Here is a 19,837-nt window from a genome sequence, read left to right as displayed (position 1 = left end):
AAACTGCCCTATTCCTGCAATCAAAAGATTGTATTCCATTAACAATCTACACAACATATGCAAAGACAAACATGTACAAAGTAATTTGAGGAGAGTTACCATAAAGGGGATAAAGAGAAGATTTTACAAAGAAGGTGGTACTGGCCTAAGCCTTGCAAAAAAAATTAATTAAAATTACATTCTGAAAAACAGAAGTGAATAGGGAATGATATTCATGGGTGGGAGATGACTTGATCAGTAAATTATAGTTTGGATAGAACACAAAGTACCTAAAGGGCCGTAATGTGGAAAAAATTTGTGAAAATTTGTAACCAGATTGTAGTGTCTTTTTTTTCTTTCTTTCTTTTTAACCACACTTGGAAATTTTTTCTTAGAAAAAAACTAAAATTTATCATGTTTTTTTTTCTTTTTTTTAGTGAGGTGCTAAAATTGACAACCATTATTAAGTATCTGTTCATGATTTTTTAATGATTCAGTTAATTTTTACTTTAAATTTTTACTTGCTATGTCATAAAGTATATAAAACCTTAACATTGATTTTTTTCATTGACAAACTTGATATATTCCTCCATTGGATCTAATTCTCCTGCTTATCTATTTTTAAAACTTTATAATTTTATTTTAGCTTTTGCAGTATCAGGATTATTTTATCCTTTTTTAAGGTGAAGCATAGTAAGTGCTATTAATCACTATATATATATATATATGTATATATATATATATAATTATTACTCACTTTTATGTACGTGTCTCTATCTTAGTTCTGTTCCCTTTAGGCAGCTTATTGTTGGATTGTGAGTAAATTATTTCATATTCAAGGTTATAATTATTAACTTTAATTTTCTCTTGCCCATATTTTCCATTGGTTGTGATCAGTAGAGAATCTGAGCTAAGTTATTAAATTTGCTATCTAATCCTATACTTAACCTAACATCGTTTCTCAATTGCTGCTATGACCTTTAGGTTTTTAAAAATATCTAACTTCCTTTCCTACCCCTATGTCCTTGAAAATTTTACTTTGAGATTATATTCTCTTATTCCTTTATTCTATTTATCTATGGTATGTATAAGCAAAGTATTCTTATACTTGTTTGCATCTTTTTGCATTTTTTATATTTCTACATGTTTTGTTTTTATTTGTCATCCACCCTGCCAAGGCTGTTTGGATTCTTTTGTCATTAAAGCAATGTTGTTTTATGTTGACTTGTCCAATAATCATTCCAAAGCTTTTGTTGCTTTGAAATTCCCTTGTGGTGATTAGCATGATTTAATCATAGCAGCGTTCTTGTTCTCTTCTGTTTCCTTTTGCCACTGGCTAAAGTCTAGTTTTACATCTAGTTTTACAATTATTGGTTTGGTTCAATTAACATATTTCAGTTCAATTAAACAGATGTTTATTTAGTGCCTACTCATGCCCAGTTCCTAGCAGAATACCTTTCACAGTGCTTGATAGATGTTTATTGAATTAGATTGAATACTATGTACAAGGAACTGTGATGAAATATAGAGGAAAAATTCCCTTCAAAGGGCTCACAGTTAATTTTGGGAGCTTGAATAATCTCTGTCACTTCCCCACTATTCATCAATTTAATCCTACAATAATATATACCATGTAGACATCTTGTTATTTTCTTCTTCACTTAATTCTGTTGACAATAAACTGAAAACATTCTGTTATGAAAGTGTTTTCAGATGCTAATGATTTTGCTTTATAGAGTCAATGATCAGTAACTGAGTGAACTTTTGCACTGGTAATCTTTAACTATGTAAAGAAAAATAAAGCTTAGTATGTATGTATGACTGGTGTAATAACTGCAGATTCATGTCTTTGTGTACAAATAGCAGAAAATATTTATATCCACTATTACAACCTTTAAGAAATGTTTGACTTTGTCTGATCCTCACATCATAAAAATGCATGTTATCCAGCATGCCCACATGGATATTGTTAATTCCTCTAAATGACCCCCTTATTCCCTATGTGGACTGGCCCTAAGAATTCATTAAAATGAACACATAACTAGACCTTATCTTGTACATTTCTAGTCTATCATAAGCATTATCATATAATATATTATATGATATTAGTTCAAGCAGTGCTCACATAGCATGGTTTTAAAGTCCTTCACAATTCTGTTTCCCCTAATTTAGATTCTCTTTTGCTTCTTATGGTCCTCCCTAACTTGGGGTACCCAGACGTAAATACATTATTCTATCCAGAATATGTTTAGTCACTAAAATGTTATAGTGTTTTTGAGCTACTGTTATTTTCTAGAATTTCTAGCAAAGGTTACTTCTTTAAGGAGGAATAAATTAATTTCATAAAACTTATTTATTATGTTGACTTCTGGGTATGCTATAGCTTGACATTAGAAGAATTTTCTTGACTTTTATCTTGTCACTGGACTTCGATGACTAGAGAGAGTGGGGTTGTACTTTGTACTTCTCTGCCTCTCTGCCTCACTTATATCTAAGAAGAGTGCTTTTTGAATATATAGATATAACATACAATATATGTTGAATATATATTTGAATATACTAGATAAAGCTAATCTATCATATATAATCAAAGTTATATGTGTTCTTCACCAAGATTTATCATGGCATAGATGTGATTCTGAACTCTTGAATGAAGTCTTCATCAATTAAAAAAAGATCCTGCTGGTCCTAAGAGGACAGAAAAGTCTAGGAATTCTCTGTATATAACCTAAGGGCTAGCATGTGTCATGAGAAACTCATTATTAAGGCAATGTTAACTTTGTTGTCATTATGAGCTCAATAGTGGAAAACAGATCCAAGAATATGAAGAATTTTGTAACTTGCACAATTTCAAAACATTTCCAGAGTTACTTACAAATTCACAAATATACTTTAGTGAATACTAATGTTTGTGTTTCTATAACCCCTACAGTATTTATTTTCCTCCATCTTTGCTGTTACATCTATTTATAAATATATGTGTGTACACATATATGTATGTGTATGCACACACATATAGATACATAGATATATCTATATAGAGATGGATCTATGCATGCACAGTTAAATACTATTTTAATTTCTCTTATTAGTAGTTTTGAATACTTATTTAGATGGTTGTTGATAGTTTGTAATTTGTTCCTTTGGAAACCACTAGCTTATTTGGATTACTTGTTGGAGATGGAATGGTTCTTATAGATTTCAAATAGCAGGCTTATCAGAAACGTTTCATGAAATATTTACATACCTATATTTTCTTATTCTAGTAGGACTGATTCTTTTACTATCAAATATTTCAAATATCAATTTTTCCCTATATAATTTATTTTATACTATGTTTTCTTATGTGTTCCCCAACTCTCTAGAGCTGTGGAAAATATATCTTACAATTTTCTTCATTTTTTTAAATGGTGATACTTAATATTTATATTGTTAGTCTTTTGGAGCATAGTATAGTGTTAGACAGCTACCTAAAAACATTCTCCACCATTTCTAAACATATTTTCCACTACTTTCTTGTGTATAATAATTTTTGTCATATAAAGTAGCCTTTCCCCAGCAGATTTTGTTCTTCTGTTTATCTGTCAGTCAATAAGCTTTTATAAGTTTTCACTATGAACCAGGGATTGTGTTAAGTCCTGTGGAAATAAAGGCAAAAATGAAATTATTCCTTCCCTCATGCAGCTTACATTTAAATGAGGAAGTTTACATGTTTAACTTGAGCATACTGACTAGTTATGTACCACTTATCTGAAATCACAGTGGGTGATGATTTCCTCCAATTCCTGTTTATTACTTGCCATCTGCTTTCCCTGCTTTTATTCCTCTTCCTCTGACTTCTCAATAAGTTGGATTAGTTTACTTAACCTGCTTATTCAACCATCTTTTCTGAAGAGAAGGAAGATCTTGGTACAGTCCATTGGCTCAGGAATCAGAATACCCATGTTCAAAACTTAGTTCAAATCCTAGAGGACCTCTGATGTCCCTCTGAGTCACTCTATATCTATGGTTCTGTGAAGCCAAATCAAGTTTCCCATTCCATAGCTGTAGTGTGTACTCTAATTTTAGTGAGCCATATAACAAAGAATATTGAGAGTGGGTTTTTTTTCTGTTGCTGATTTATTCTTATATGTGCAGTTCTCATCTTTCCCAACTAAGTTTAAGTTTCTTGTTGCATATGTGTACATCTATGTATATACCTACCTTTATTTGTGTGAGTGTAAATGTATATTTTTGTATGAATGTGTGTGTGTGTATCAGAACAGCATTGTTCTGATTGTAGGTGTTCCATAAACATTTGTGGAATTAATTATGAAAATGAATAAATCAGTGAATTAAAGTATGGATGAGTCAGAAAAAAAATAAATCACTTGAATTGGAAAATAACAACTTGTATTTCTATCTCCTTCATAGTTGATGGCGTTTGGTCTTGTTGGTCACCATGGTCAAAATGCTCAGCCACCTGTGGAGGTGGGCACTACATGAGGACCCGTTCATGTACAAACCCTGCACCAGCATATGGAGGAGACATATGCCTTGGACTCCATACTGAAGAGGCCCTCTGCAATACGCAACCATGTCCAGGTAAATATTTAATCTAGTTCTTTTCCTCTTGGTGTTGATTTATTTGTTCTGGGTACCACTATCCACTACTCAGTAAATAATAGAAGATTATGAAATTCACTAATACATATTTATATTTGTATGCTATATTAACAATACGTGATAATATTGTTCTCAGAATTTGTTATTTTATGACTTTCCTCTTTGTGGGAACATTAAAAACTCCATATCATCTTCAAACACTTCCATACAGAAAAATTCAGAAAGGTTCTTATTTTTTAAAAATATTTTTTGTATATGATTTGAGAGGAGGGGGGGCTACAGACCTACAATTTTATCTATGTATGGGCTCCAGGTGAGAAAAGGACCGCTCATAACACAGATAGCAAGTATTCTGCAACTTATTATCTTGGTAATTTGCTTAGGATGCTAAGAAGTTAAGTGACTTTCCCAGGATCACATAACTGATATATGTCAGAGGTAGGACTGAAACTCAGGTAATTGTGACCCTCTGAGGATATTCATGCAATCCAATCTTAGTGATATATTTTTTTAATTCATAAGTAATCAGAAATCTAGTTAGTCCAATGATTCTTTTTTTTGGGGGGAGGGGGCTACTAAGGTTAACTGACTTGCCCAGGTTAACACAGCTCATGAGTGTCTGAAGCCACATTTGAACTCATTTCATCCTGACTCCAGGGCCAGTGCTCTATCCACTGTACCACCTAGCTGCCCCTTTCAATGAGTCCTTCTTTTTTTTCATGAAATTAATTTCTAAATTATAAGAGGAATGAAGTCTTCCTTAAAGAGCAATCAGATGACTGGGCAGCTTGGGAAAGGAAAACAAAACAAAATAAATATATCCAGTTGGATAAGAGAAGGAAACGTAGCATAATAAGATTATAACAGAACATGAAGTTAAATTAGAATTAAAATAGATAATATAGATATAATAAATAGGAAGGATTAAATAAAATAGCAATTAGAGATATGATCTGAAATAAAAATGTAGATTTTGTTGCTAAAATCCATAAAACATGATCAAGGCTGATGTGTAATTGTCAGGGTCATGTATGGGAAGCATTGGACCTGGAAGACTTGCTCTAGCATAGCTTTTAGTTAATTTAAATTAAGGAATTTATGAAGAAAGAATTTGTTTGAACTCCTAGGATATGTAGAAGGTTCACTATAAAAATTATACATTCTGTTTCCCAGCATTTTACTCTGAAACTAGAAATGTTTTCTTTCATATTATAACCAGCTAGAAAGGTCCTTTCTTGTCCCCTCATTTTTCCTGCCAGTGTTATCTTTCCTTTGGTGCACATTCAACTCAAACTAATTTTGTATTTATTTTGGTACACCTTATGCTAGGTTTTTAGTTCCTTTAGAGCAGGATTGTAATTTTCTTTATCGCAGTACCTCACACAGAGCAGGCACTTCATGAATAGAACTGTTTATGGAAACAAACAAAGATCAAGAGCCAACAAGTTGAGTAGGACTAAATTAAGGCCTTTGATTTTACTTTTGGAGCAGATATTTTGTCTGATTTCCAAGTGTCAAAGACAAAATTAGATTTCTTTTTTATGTTACTTGTATAATCAATGATTCAGAAGGGCAAAAGAGTTATTAATATTTTTAGTATTTTATTTTTGTGGACTTTGTCTCAAAAAATGATGTTCAGGTCATAAGAATTAATTCACATGATTTTATTCTTAAGCTTTAATTGACAACAAAATTAGCTTAATGTCTTTCATTTACAAATAGTCAATATTAGGAATACTCATGAATGTAGTACATTAGACCAGGTGACTTAATGTCCCTTTGAATTTTGACCATGACCAGAGTCCTATTCTTGTGATCTCCAGTTACTGCCTGTGGGTTTTAGAGTAAATGGATTAAATGTAGAAATGGGAAAAATCAGTTTGTTTGACATACAGCACAGACTTTCCTACATTACATGAGTGGAATTATTTTTTATAACTAAAGATAAGGTTTTTTGTAGAAACTAAAAACTTCAGTTCCTTCATAGAACTTTCTTCATAACAAAGAGTTATTATCTTGATATTGAAATTTAGTTCTGGAGAAACTGTTAGAAGAGATATTCTGAAGGATTGATCTCTTTTCATATATTCACTGTGCTATGTTGCTTATTTTGTGCCACAGTACTGACAGTTTTTGCACTTTAACAATTGCAGAGGCAAATATAGTATTATACTGTTGGCCAAATACAAGTGAAAATACTCTAAATAAGTTAGAAAAAATGAATAAAATATGAAAGTATATAAAAAACTATATTTTGTGTGGGTTGTATTTATTTAGGGCCTTGCTTAGAAGCCATGACTACTATTTGCTCATAGATTTTAACATTAAATTGAATATTCTTACTACAGAGACATATATTTGCATCTTTTCTTTTGGTGGATTAGATTCTAATGAGAAATATTCTCTGTCCCTTCCCTTTCTCCTTCTTCTGGCTCTTGCAGATAGCTGGTCTGATTGGTCAGACTGGTCAGAGTGTGACTCTTCTGGAACTCAATTCAGAGTCCGTCAATGTATCATTTTGTTTCCTGTGGGGAATCAATGTTCTGGAAATACCACAGAAAGCCGATCTTGTGTTTTTGATTCCAATTTCATTCCAGGTAAGATAAATTATAAAATAATTGTAAATTGTAAAAAAAAATTGTGAAACATTAAATGATTGATAAGTCTGAAATATCGTTTGTTTTTAGAGATATTACCAAAACACAACAATGGTTCCATCAATTCTTGTGGAGATAGATAAGATAGATAGATAGATAGATAGATAGATAGATAGATAGATAGATAGATAGATAGATAGATAGATAGACAGACAGACAGACAGACAGGTAGACAGATAGACAGATATATAGAGATAGAAAGGGAGAGATATTGTCACAGTTGGTAAACAATTTCAATATATATTATATCTGTGTGTGTGATAGTATATATATATATATATATATATATGCACATATATAGTTAGATATGTGCACAGTATTTTGTAATATGACTTTAGCTCTTAATAAAGACAATCAATCCTGATTAAAAGTCAGATGTATTAAATGAGTCATTTAATCTGTGCAACAAATATTTATTAATATTAATCACTTAAATTAATACTAAGCTAAAATTTTTAAATTGTAGAAGCTGAAAAATCCCACTGCTACTTCTATACAATATTAATAGAGTCAAACAATTAGAGCTAAAGAGTATCTAGTTCAACCTTCCTATTTTACAGATGAAGAAACCAATGCTCTAGGTGCTTAAATGATTAACCCAAAGTCACAATAAAAGGCATTGCTTGAACCTTAAATCAGGGTTTCCAAATTCAGATCTAGTTATCTTTGTACTGTACACGCTGCCTTCTAGGTATAATAAAGCAATTGTTTTAGAGAATAGGTTAAGTCATTTTATACTGTTATACTGAGAGTAACACACATACACACACATACACATTCACGTTTGACCACATATACATATGCATTTATCCATAGGCATACATACATATGTATATGTATATGTTGTTTTTATCCAATTATAAGTAAACCTTTGTAATATGACATTTCAAGATTGCATTATATTACTAAATAAAGTTTCTGCTTTTTCTTTATTTCTATGACTAATATCATCCTATTTGGGAAAGAACCATGATTTTAGCTGTATTCAACAATTCAGTACATTGTATATGCAAAACCAACACTCTTCATTTTAATATAATTAGAATTTTAATTTTAATTTCTAATGAATGAAAAAATAAGTATGGAATATTCCAGAACTCCCTCAATAGTTTTGGCCCCTTGGGGTATTAAAACAGTGAAATGGCTTCTTAATCCTATTGATATCCCACTTGTGATTCTGTATGTGGTATTACATAAAGGAGGAAGTGAAAGTATTTCTCTGATAAACTTCTTTACTTGGGCTGGTAATGTCTTCCTTTGAACTTTTGTAGATTGATTCCACACTGTAGGAAATATGGCAATTTGGGTTTTATATAAAAGTGGAGCTCTAACGCAAGAAATTGACATGCTATGACTATTCACAGTTTCACAGCTGGTGATGGACAGTTTAGTAGAAAAACCAACCAAAACTCTAGGATTGTTTTGAAGTTAATCTTGTATATTCAGCCAAAGGAAAGGTACTTCAAGTATCTGATCTTTATGATAGTGTCTTTTTTCCAGTCAGGGTAGTCTCATTAATTATTCTTTGATGATCAAAGAAACTATGCAAATCAAAACAATATCCAAAGTGAAAAAAAAGATAAGCAGGCATAATTTATAATTTTCATTTAAAGTAAAGCTTGTGCATCCTTTCCAGTATTCTCTCTATTAAGGATGATCTTTATGATATCAAATTTTAGAATTTCTCTTAAATTTGTTTTTTTTTTGCAGAAAAAAAAAAAAAAAAAAAACAAAAGAAAAACACTGTTTGTTATATATTGTTTGTCCTTTCAGAAATATCTGTAGCAAGATCAAGTAGCGTAGAAGAAAAAAGATGTGGTGGTAAGTTTTTACTCTTTATTAATGTCAGATTCACTTATTTCTAGATTGTCTACCATACCAGTTTTCCTCCCTTGGGCTCCATTTTACTTTCATTCCTATTGGCTAAGAAAGGCAAACTCTAAGTTCCTTAGAGACACTCTAGAGGCCCTAGACTCCCTCTGAATCAGCAGTTGTATTAATGGGAAATAATTTCTAAATACATGATGCCTTCAGTTAGATTTCCCATGAGTGAAGTGGAATTTAAATGATTTATTCAATTTGCAATCTCAGTCAAAGGCAGAGAAAGTCTCAAAACTCAAATCCTGACTGGAGGAAGATGGAACCATACATTTCTATACCATATATAGCATTCCCTTCCAAAACATGTGAGAAATTTCAGCAGCACAGGAAAGCTTCCAGAATAAAATTAGGTCACCTATTCCTATGTCTTTAAAGCTGGTGGACTGCTGAGAGTCCAATTGTTGAATCACTTTGGAAGGAAGAATAATGTAAGAAGGAATACATTAATGTTGAATCTGAAAGACTTTAGGAACAAGCTGGGTCACACATTTAAATAAGTTTTTTTTTTTTCCTGGGAGGTAGGTAGAAGTATACTTTTCCCCTTTTTGTCTAGGAAGAAAGCAAGGTTCAGAAAAGTTAAGGGACTTAGAGAGATATACATAAATAAGCATTAGATCTAAGGACTAGAACACAGTTCTAATAGCAAACCTTATGTTCTCTACTCGTTCTAGGTTACCTGATGAAAATATAATGTATTTTCTGAACTCCTGAGATCCTTGCAAATTCTTGCTCTGTTGGAATGGGAGAGACAACTCAGATTCACTTCTAAGATGAAAATTCCATATTTTCATCAATAAATCGATGACTATAAAGGCTATCTGAAGTTGTTTTTTAAAGCAATTTAGGTGACAATGGCATAGTATTTAGAGTAGTTCTTAGCTTCAAGAGTATCATGATAGCTCATTTTTATAGAACATTCAGACCTTTACAAAGCACTTTCCCCAAAACAGTCTTCTGCAGTACTGCAAGGATCTAATACTGCCATCTGCCCCACTCCCCATTTGATAGATGAGGGAAATGGAATGTAAAAATAATGACATATAGGGTCATAAAGTACGGGTCAAGATCCAGCCAAAACTTGAGTCTTCTGAATCCAGAATTCAGTCTTTTGATGGGACAGTAATTATTTATCTAATTTTAAACATGAATTATGAGTTGGGAAAATTTAACCAAGCAATCACTTGTCCACAGTTTCCTGTTCCATATAAACTGGAGTCTATGCATGTGTGGGGGATGCAGCATTTTATTGCATGTAATATTCAGTTATCCATTCCATCTGAATAATGTTTTTAAAAGTTTTCTACCAGCTTGAAATCTATCAGACCCTTTAGTAGTATTGGCACTATTAGTAAACTCTTTCAGAGATCTTGTTTTGTTATTTAACCATGATACAAAGCAGTTCTAATATAGAGATCAGGACAAGTGAATTAATAATAGCTGAAATGGTTAATATTTATAATCCAATGAATACAACTCTTAAGAAAAGATCAGATAGTGTTAGAAGGGATAAGATGCTGGAATAAATCGATTGAAAATGTATTCTATATTAAGTAGGTTTGGGCAGCTTTTTATTTTTGGTGAATTTACATTAAAATACAAAAGTAAAAGGAATCTCTTTATGAAAATGCCTTTGTTCAATGTCATCTATGCATTTTCTTAACCAGACTTAATAAATGATACTTTGAAGAAAAAAGTCACATTTCTTAGAAGCTCTATAAATAAAACGTTATTACACTAGGAGAAAACAAAAGGAGTGTTCTCTTATCAAGGCTAAAAAAAGAGGGATGTTGCTAGGCTGTTAAATATTAAATGGTGTATAAAAGGAAAATTATAATCCCTAAGAGCATTGGCTTGGAACCTACTTGCTCTTGTAGGAAGTAGTCTCAGTCAGCATGTCATTTTAAAGGAAGAGACTAATATCTTTTATTTTGGAAGAGACCCAGTGCTTCTGTCATCTGAGGACTTTGAGCTTTTACACAACATGTCTGCATGAAATATAATATTGCTTTGGCTATATGCTTTTCAGAGTTCAACATGTTCCATATGATTGCAGTGGGATTAAGCAGCTCTATTCTTGGTTGCCTCCTTACTCTGCTCATCTATACTTACTGCCAGCGATACCAGCAGCAGGCCCATGATGCTACTGTCATCCACCCAGTCTCACCAGCTCCTCTTAATACAAGCATAACTAACCACATCAACAAACTGGATAAATATGATTCTGTAGAAGCCATCAAGGTAAGAAATTGGCAGAGACAGTATGAAGGCAACATATATATATATATATACATAGTATATCAAATATATACATATATATGCAAAATGAAAGATTGAGACAATTATCTAGGGAACTAAGGTTTCAAGAATTCATGCTTTAAATCTTTTAGTAATTATATTAGGTGGGAAGAGAAGAGAACAGACTAAGAGAAGGAGAAAAGAGAAAGAATGAGAGTATAGCATAAAGATACAATAAGACAGAATCGAATGAACACTTGGTAAATATTTGAAATCTTTGTGAAAAGTCAGAAAATACCAAACTTTAGTAAAAATATTGAGCTTGCCACACTCAACTCTGTATCTCCTATATCCCTAGAAATCCTTCTATATTCAGAGGTGAGTTATAGAATTAGAGCAAAGACCCAGCTATGCAGAAATGAAGAACATAAAACCATTGCTAATTAGAGGTAACCAAAAAAGGAAAAAAAAAGATTCATGAGTTCCTCTCAGGAAGGAATATATAGGTAGAATTTTGGAACACTTCAGAATTTCATAAAATAAATATTTCATAGTTTTATCTTTCCTAATTACCTTTAAAAATGTAATACTGTGCATGTTTCCATATCAAAAGAATGACACTTGGTATGGAGGCTAGATGATAGATTTTTAACCTTTTCAAGGGCCTCTAGCCTCACAAGATGCATCTCCTCTTAATAACTGAGGGGATGGAGAAATAGTGATCAACTTTATTTACCATTCAACATGAGAGTTGCACAAATCAGAAGACTCTGGAGTCTGTTAATGAGTTCTTTCCCACTATATCATATAATATAATTGAAGATAATATCCTTTATTGAAGGAAATTAACCATGGACATTCCAAATAGGCTCATTGCTTTCCTTTCATTCCCAGTGTTTCAGTCATTCATTCTCAGAAGTTTGTTTTTTTTCCCTCTATTTCTAAATGGCTTTCCACCACAACTTGTTCCATGAGCACTTCTACCTTAAGGATAGTGTTAATAAATCTCTAAATCTCCATGTCATTGTTTCCTGAATTATCTTCTTTTCCCCTCCCTATTAATAGCAGTTCATTATTACTTAGGCTAACACTTTACAGGTTTGCTGTTTACATGGGTTCACTAATATACTAGCAACCAGAATGAATGAAGTAAATCCACTAAGGTGAAAAAACAAAAGACTCTGAATGACATGGCTATTTCTGAGCTGTGTCCCTGGAGAAAGGCTGATGGGAAAATTGAACTATGCTTTATTCATATGTAATTGAGTCATAGATCTAGAATTGGAAGGGATTTCAGAGGTTATCTAACCTCATCTCGGAAAAAGAGTCCCACTCAGGCTAAGTGAATTAAACAAGGTTACATAGAAAATAAATGTCACAGATGGGATTTGAACCCATGTCCTCTGATTCCAAAGCTAGTGATTTTTTTTATTCTCTCACTCTGCTTATAAGAGAGAACTCTCATAAAAGTTTTACTTTAAGCTAAGGTTTGACATATCATTTAATGGTCATTGTTATTATGGACATATGAGAGGGCTAGAATTAGGGCACAGAAGAACTAGAATTGTAACCAGTCAGCAGATTTCACTAGGACCTGACTACTTTGATATTGATGATTACGAATTCCATTTCTATGAGGCATTTGTGTTGATTTCTTTCTGATCTTTCACGAATCATCGGGTAGCTGTCAAAGTCAACAGGGACAAGAAACCAAATCCTAGCATCCATTCTTATAGCTTGGGACTTCTAAATTCTGATTCTCTAGGAATAGACACATTATATTAGAAAAGTGTGGAAGAACCATCTAATACAGGACAACAGCAGAAAAGGCAAAGAAAAAACAGTGGAAAGATGAAGATTGAGGTTGCTTGGGAAAAGATGAGCAAGTTGTCACAAGCCTCTTCATATATGGTACTATGATGACCACTAAGCAGGTAAAGGATGAAGCAATGTTACACATTTCTGTTCCTCAGGACTCATTGGAGTTAGCTAAAGTTTCGAGTAGATCACCTCCATTTTCTACCAAATAAAATAATATACTTTTCTTAATAGTTACTGATTTCAAATAAAATCTCAAAAGGCTATTTTAAGAAATAGATCCCTACTAGATATTCTTTCTGACAGGTAAGTGTCCAGTGTTGCATATGATCTGGAAATAAACAAGGTGGCAAAATGTTTTATTATTATATTTCCCCCATGAACTTAAATGAGAACACATGTTCTCAGGTAAAGGGCTATTCCTTATTATAATATCTTCCAGAAATATAACTTACTGGGTTTTTTTTTATCCTTCTTACAGGCGTTTAACAAAAACAACTTGATCCTAGAGGAAAGAAACAAATACTTCAATCCACATCTCACTGCAAAGACCTATTCTAACGCCTATTTTACAGATCTCAATAATTATGATGAGTACTAATAGATCTTATATTTTTGGTCTCTTGTAATTCCCCAGTCCCCCAAGGCCTGTGCTACATGACTGCCCATGTGTTTGAGGCTTCACAGATGAAGTTTGGAGAGATTTCAAGCACACTTCAAGCCATCAGTGTCCCATTGCTGCCAAAAATACATGCCCTATCACAACAAAAACTCTGTGTGACATCATGAAAATTTGGTCTCCAGCACCTGTTCATAGTTGAATGAGCCATGAGAAATACTGTTTGTCACTGTGTGTGAAGTTTTCTAATTGTGGTCAATCAAGTTTCTCTTAACAAGTTGAGGATTATTTTGTTGAGCTTTTTTGTAATTGTGCTACCTGCCTTTGCAGATTCCATTAAGTATAATATCATTGGCTTCCTTTAGGGCTGTCCTTTCAAGATATTTTAGAAGAAGAAAATGAATAATTAATGATGAGTCCCTCTAAATTGAAGTATTTAGCTCTAAATAACAGTAGATAAAATGCTGAAGAAAAGTTTTACTGTACAGATGTTCCACAGTGACCCCAGATGTTCCCCAATCTAAAGAATGTTCTGGCTGGAATGCTTGGAAACAACCTCTCTCTCTCTTTTTTTTTTTTTTGGATTGAAAATGGAATCTAGCCAGAGTAAGCCAGGAAACATGAGATGGCTTATGTCTGCAAAGAAGATTACATGAACCATTGAGACAAATCAAGATTTTATCTTGTCACATTAATTATTTTTGTTGTAAGGTGGGGAAGAGGGTGGAGGAATAAGGTGCAGATTCAACTTGAAAGTTTCTGCATGTTACTGGTTAACTAGTCTTCCTGTAACTTTTGGTTGTACATGGCATTCCAAAGTCCTCCCCTCCATGTTGTTTGCATAAGGGATCCACACATCTGGTCCATTGAAACCCTCAAGGAGGCCAAAGCATGAACTAACCAACTGTATAATAATTGACTTACCACTCCTTCCTTGGCTGGCTTGGGAACAAATGGACAGCACAGAACTGCTTTTCTGGTTACAAATCACTGTTTGCCAATGCCTGTTTTTTGACAAATATCCAGAGTTCAGTTGTGTTATGAAAGGCAACTTTTGCCATCCTCCTGAAGTATGTGATATATATTGATCAACCCCTGAGAAGAGAGCATTAATGATGTTGTTAAAGTTGGCTTCCTCTAAGCCACATGCTGTAAATAGTTAACACTATCTAAGTTTTAAGCTGTCATTTTCTGCCTGTAACTTCAGGTAAGGGGACTGATAACTAGACAACTTTTGGTGCCACTGCCCTTGTTCTCAGAATTGTTGCAGCATGTCAACCTACATCCAAGGCAATTAACTTCCAGGATTAACATACAGAGAAAAAAGAAATGCCCATTAATTGGTCCTGAGGCTCTGAACAATGGTTATTGATAAAAGAAACATTTCAATGCTTTAGTATTTAGCACCATCCACAGACATTTTGAAAAAGGTTGAAAAAAGTCATTTGGATGTAAACAGATGCTACACAACTGTTCTATTGTGTAATGATATTTGAACAATTTCTTTTAAAGTGAAAACAACAGTAAAACATACTTCACCTGAACAGCTATTGGCATTCTGACAAAAAAACAAAAACAAACAAAAAATCACACACACAAACTGAAAAACATATGCAGAAGTTACATCTTGTAGAAATTCAGTCCTGATACTGGCAAAACCTGCACCGTAATGATATTGAATGATAGGAATTCTTTTTAAGGATGTGCACATGGGAATGTCTTGCTTCATAAAGATCATAGCAAAAAATTAAGGTTAGAAAAATTCCATGATCTATCATGTAATGCTATTAATTGAGAAAGTTTTCTCCTCTATGCATATTTTCAACAACTTCTCTGTAGCAAAGTTTAAAAGGCAGATGATCTCTGGAAATCTGATGGCATCTGTGGGCAATGCTTCTAGGATGCTTTTCCTGATGAGTTCATTTTGTACCATATTTGTTATTTGGCTGCATCATCAGATTGTGTTGTGTGCATGTAGATTTACATTTAATGAATGAAACAGTCAGAACAGCTTCCTCATTGTTTTTGCTATTTGTGGTGTTTGTTTTGATTCTTCATAGAAGACTTTACTTCTCCATTACTTCTCCAAAAAGACCAAGTACTGTCCCTGGGTAGTTCTTTATTTGCTTTTCCCCTCTGAATGATTTTCTTTTCTGTAGAAGTGATGCCCCCTATTTTTTTGCCCTAGGAAAAAAAAAATAAAACGAATGCTTCAAGTTCAGTAGACTAGTTGGAAAAAGCTTTTAGAATGATAGCCAATCTGGTATTATAATCAGTTTCCCATAGCATCTGGGGGAAAATAAAAGAATTTCCGCATAAATAACATACAGTTCTAAAGATACCCACTATCAAAAAAACTACTCTTTTTTCCTGCAGGCTATTCAAATGTAATTTTTCTCAATTCTGTATTTTACAAATTTTAAATAAGAGCAATTAGGTTAGAAAACTAATATATATATATATTTCTTGAATTATTTTTCCCATATCTGATTATTTTCTTTTTTTCCAGTAACTTTATAGTCATGTCATATATATACACACATGTATATATATATACACACACTTTACATATCATACCTCTTCATACATCTACACAATTTTTCCACACAATAATAACTGAATACCACTAGCAGAAAGCACTTATATAATTTTTTTTATTATAAAGCATTAAACTCCTGAAGAAACTTTGAGGAATACCTTGACCCCTTTTTTCCTTATACAACTTGATTTTCTTTTTCCACTGAAATAGAAACTACAGTAATAACCCATACCACCTTGATATTTTATAGTGTTTTGGATATATGGAAGAAAGGGAGACATTAAATGATTTTAATCAGCATTCTTATGATATTCAAATTGGTTAAAATGGAAGGTCAGGTGTACTTCACTACAAAGCTGACTTTTAGTCTTCCAATTTGGATTCTCTTGTAGTAATTCCTGCTAATGATCAAAGTTGGTGTCTCCTAAGATTATGTAGTGGCTAGAATACTGGATCTGAAGTCAGGAAAACTTAGCCTCCATTCCCACTTTATCCCTATATTAGGTGCATGACCTCATAGGAGTCACTTAATTTTATTGGGTCTCAATTTTCTCATATGTAAAATGAAGAGTTTGGATCTTATGGTCTCTAAGGTAGTTTCCAGTTTTAAGGCTACAATCTCAATCTTCATCTAATATCTATACTAACAATTTGTAGAATAGATGAGAAACCAAATTCTAACACATTACTTAATGTGTATATATTCCAAATAGCTTCAAGGATATGTATATAAGAAAAAGTTGATATCCATTAGCAATTTAGGAGAATAAAATGAAAAATGAGCTGGAGAGATCACCTCAGAGGCCTGATTCATTCTCTTGTTCGATAAGGGATGGTCATATGGTAAGTATACTTAACACATACATATGTATATTTAATTGAATCCTAACCACAGGTCTGCTTTTATGCTTTTAAATATTATATTAGCCATCCACACTTCGCTAGCATTACAGAACATTTTTAATAATTCTAATCAAATGCTTTTTAATTAGTATCATAATTTTAACATTTCAGCAAGAGAATAGTTTGTTTTTGTTATTACATTAAATATCAGTGAAATTCTAATGAAATTGATAATAGAAGGTGCAAAACACAATGTTAAAGACACCACATCATATTTTCAGTAAAATATGTGAATATATAATGTAAGTATGCACACATAAAGAAAGCCCATTTCACTCATACAAAAAGGAGACATTAGACCTATTATATTCTAAAATTATGCAAAACAGAAAAGGAACAAGCGTAAAGCAAATGCTAGTATTTTCATTTTAACAATATATAATCTCACTGGAACATTTTTTTCCTAAAAAAAAAATCAGTGTTAACCCTGAAGAGAAGTAGAAAGTGTATCATTTGTGTATGCCTTCAAGGGTATTCTTAAATCATTAAATCTGTGAGATCTGACACCAAAATGATAATATTTTCAGTGGAGTTCATCTTTATTTCACCAGTTGTCTTCTAAAACAATGGATAACAAGAGTATCAAATATATTCATGTGAAGATTTTGGTCACTGATTGTTGTTTAATTAATAGGTAAGATGTCAAACTTAACACTGTTATGGGCCCTAGCTTGGTTTTCCAGATGTCAGTGAAAGGAGACACATTACAGTAGAATTTATTTTAAAACACATATAAAAATGCATACATTTATATAAAGCAAAATGGATTATTTGGCCCAACTGTTTTCTTCACTACACAACAGAACTTAAGCACTTTCTCCTTTAAAGTTACCAAGACCGTGGCATACTTGGAAGCATTTCTCTTTCTTTGGTTAATCAGAGCAGGAGAAAATTTTCCCAAAGCTTTCAAACAGCTTTTCACATAAGCTGCATACATACCATAACTGCACCAATTTCTGTAGCCTCTGGATATCATTTAACACTTCATTGTGTTTCTTGTACGTAAATTTTTACTGTACCATCACCTGTATCTTAATGTAGTTTTTAATCTCTCTACTATTGCTGTTTACAAAGCCAGTGTCATAGAATCCTGTCATATAAGAAGGCTTTGGGCAAGATAACAACTAGCAACAGCTGTAGTGGGTGAAAGTGTTGATCTGTGCAAATCTAAAACTAAAAGTTTTTAGTGTGGAAGATTTGACTTGGTGTTACTTCATAATCAGTCAATGTTGAGAGAGAGAGAGACAGAGAGACAGACAGAGAGAGAGAGAGAGAGAGAGAGAGAGAGAGAGAGAGAGAGAGAGAGGTATACAAATAATGGGCAGCTGACCGACCCTTCTACCAGGGAGGATAGTCTTATGGAGCAGTGATTCCTATTCATTTGTGGTTGGTGATTTCTGGTAAGATTTACCCAAAATCAACTAAACAACAAATGAGGTTAAGGATTTTTAAGTAAAGGCAATAAGGGCACATTTTAAACAATTAAAGTTTAAAGATATTGGAAATTCAATGATGTCTGTTTGTCCTTGCAAGAATTTTAAAGGAGTTATGTTGGTGATAGAGTCAAGGATCCCCATTGTAATCATGCAGAGAGAGAAAAGTAAACCTTGTGGACCATATATACTGATTTTTATTTGAAATAGACTCAAGCAATATACATTAATTTATTATACACCCATAGAAAACCTAACTAGGGAGGTAAATATGCTACTAAAATACAACATATCCATCGTACTTTGATGTGATAAAAAAGTTTTTTTCTTAATTGGGGGATTATACCCCACATAGAGGTCACCTGTACCTCTGTTTGGTCCATAAAAGAGAACTAACATAAGAATGATTTTTTAACTAAAAAAAAAAAGATGTATAGTAGAGAGAAAGCTGGACTCTGGAAATATGGAAACTTGGGTTCAGTTCCCATGTCTATCATTAACTAAATGATACTGGGCATGTTACCTCACTTTTCTTGACTTTCATTTCCATATCTGCAAAGTTAGAGGGTTAGATTAGATGATCTTGAAGTCCTTTCCAGTCTGTTGCTATCCTTCAAAGAAATGTGTACATGAAGATGTAGTTTTCATTGAAATAGTTTTTAAGCAATATATGTTTCCTGTGTTCTGCTATCACACACACGCACAAGTTTTTATTGCTTCTTTTGTGCTTGGTGTTACTGAAATGCAATAAAAGACCAAATTATTCAGTTTTATTTATTGAGTTTATAAAAGATTTCTGAAAATAGGGAATTCCTCCTTTGTGTGTTCATCTCAATGGGCAAAATTGATACAATAATAAATTGTAAAACTAACTAAAAATGAGGGCTATTCAAAATATTCACCATATTTAACATGATAATTAACCAAAAAAATGATAAAAATAAAAATAAACCAAAATTTGGAGTACCTAATTCATAAACTCATATAACTCTCTGGATATTCATAGTTCTAAGGGAAAGAAGACATTTTTAACTTCTAGAAAATCATGTTGGTTTAATCATGCCCAATGTTTAAATTCCAAGATAAGGGCTTATTTCCAACTTAGATAAACAATAGCACCTCTTTTATATAAACATAAGTTTCAAAAACAATTTTCTCAAAACAACCC

At 32.7% G+C, this 19,837-nt stretch overlaps 1 protein-coding gene across 2 annotated transcripts in view; it reads left to right on the top strand.

Annotated features, from left to right (window-relative positions):
* Window positions 1-16,015, top strand: part of SEMA5A (semaphorin 5A) — a 679,502-nt gene extending 663,487 nt beyond the window's left edge. For both annotated transcript variants that reach the window (XM_069077034.1, XM_069077023.1), the window contains 5 exons: window positions 4,393-4,563; window positions 7,026-7,181; window positions 9,015-9,062; window positions 11,149-11,360; window positions 13,657-16,015. In XM_069077034.1, the coding sequence (XP_068933135.1) occupies window positions 4,393-4,563; window positions 7,026-7,181; window positions 9,015-9,062; window positions 11,149-11,360; window positions 13,657-13,776 (707 nt within the window). In that variant the 3' untranslated portion in view covers window positions 13,777-16,015. The remainder of the gene's footprint in view (window positions 1-4,392; window positions 4,564-7,025; window positions 7,182-9,014; window positions 9,063-11,148; window positions 11,361-13,656) is intronic.
* Window positions 16,016-19,837: the final 3,822 nt, after the last annotated feature.

This window comes from Petaurus breviceps, unplaced genomic scaffold, assembly GCF_028583685.1.
Source record: "Petaurus breviceps papuanus isolate PSGF00001 unplaced genomic scaffold, PetGlider_PUasm1.0 151, whole genome shotgun sequence".
NCBI classification, from domain to species: Eukaryota; Metazoa; Chordata; class Mammalia; order Diprotodontia; family Petauridae; genus Petaurus; species Petaurus breviceps.
The sequence above is the reverse complement of the archived record's forward strand: the minus strand, read 5'-3'. Positions and strand labels throughout refer to the sequence as shown.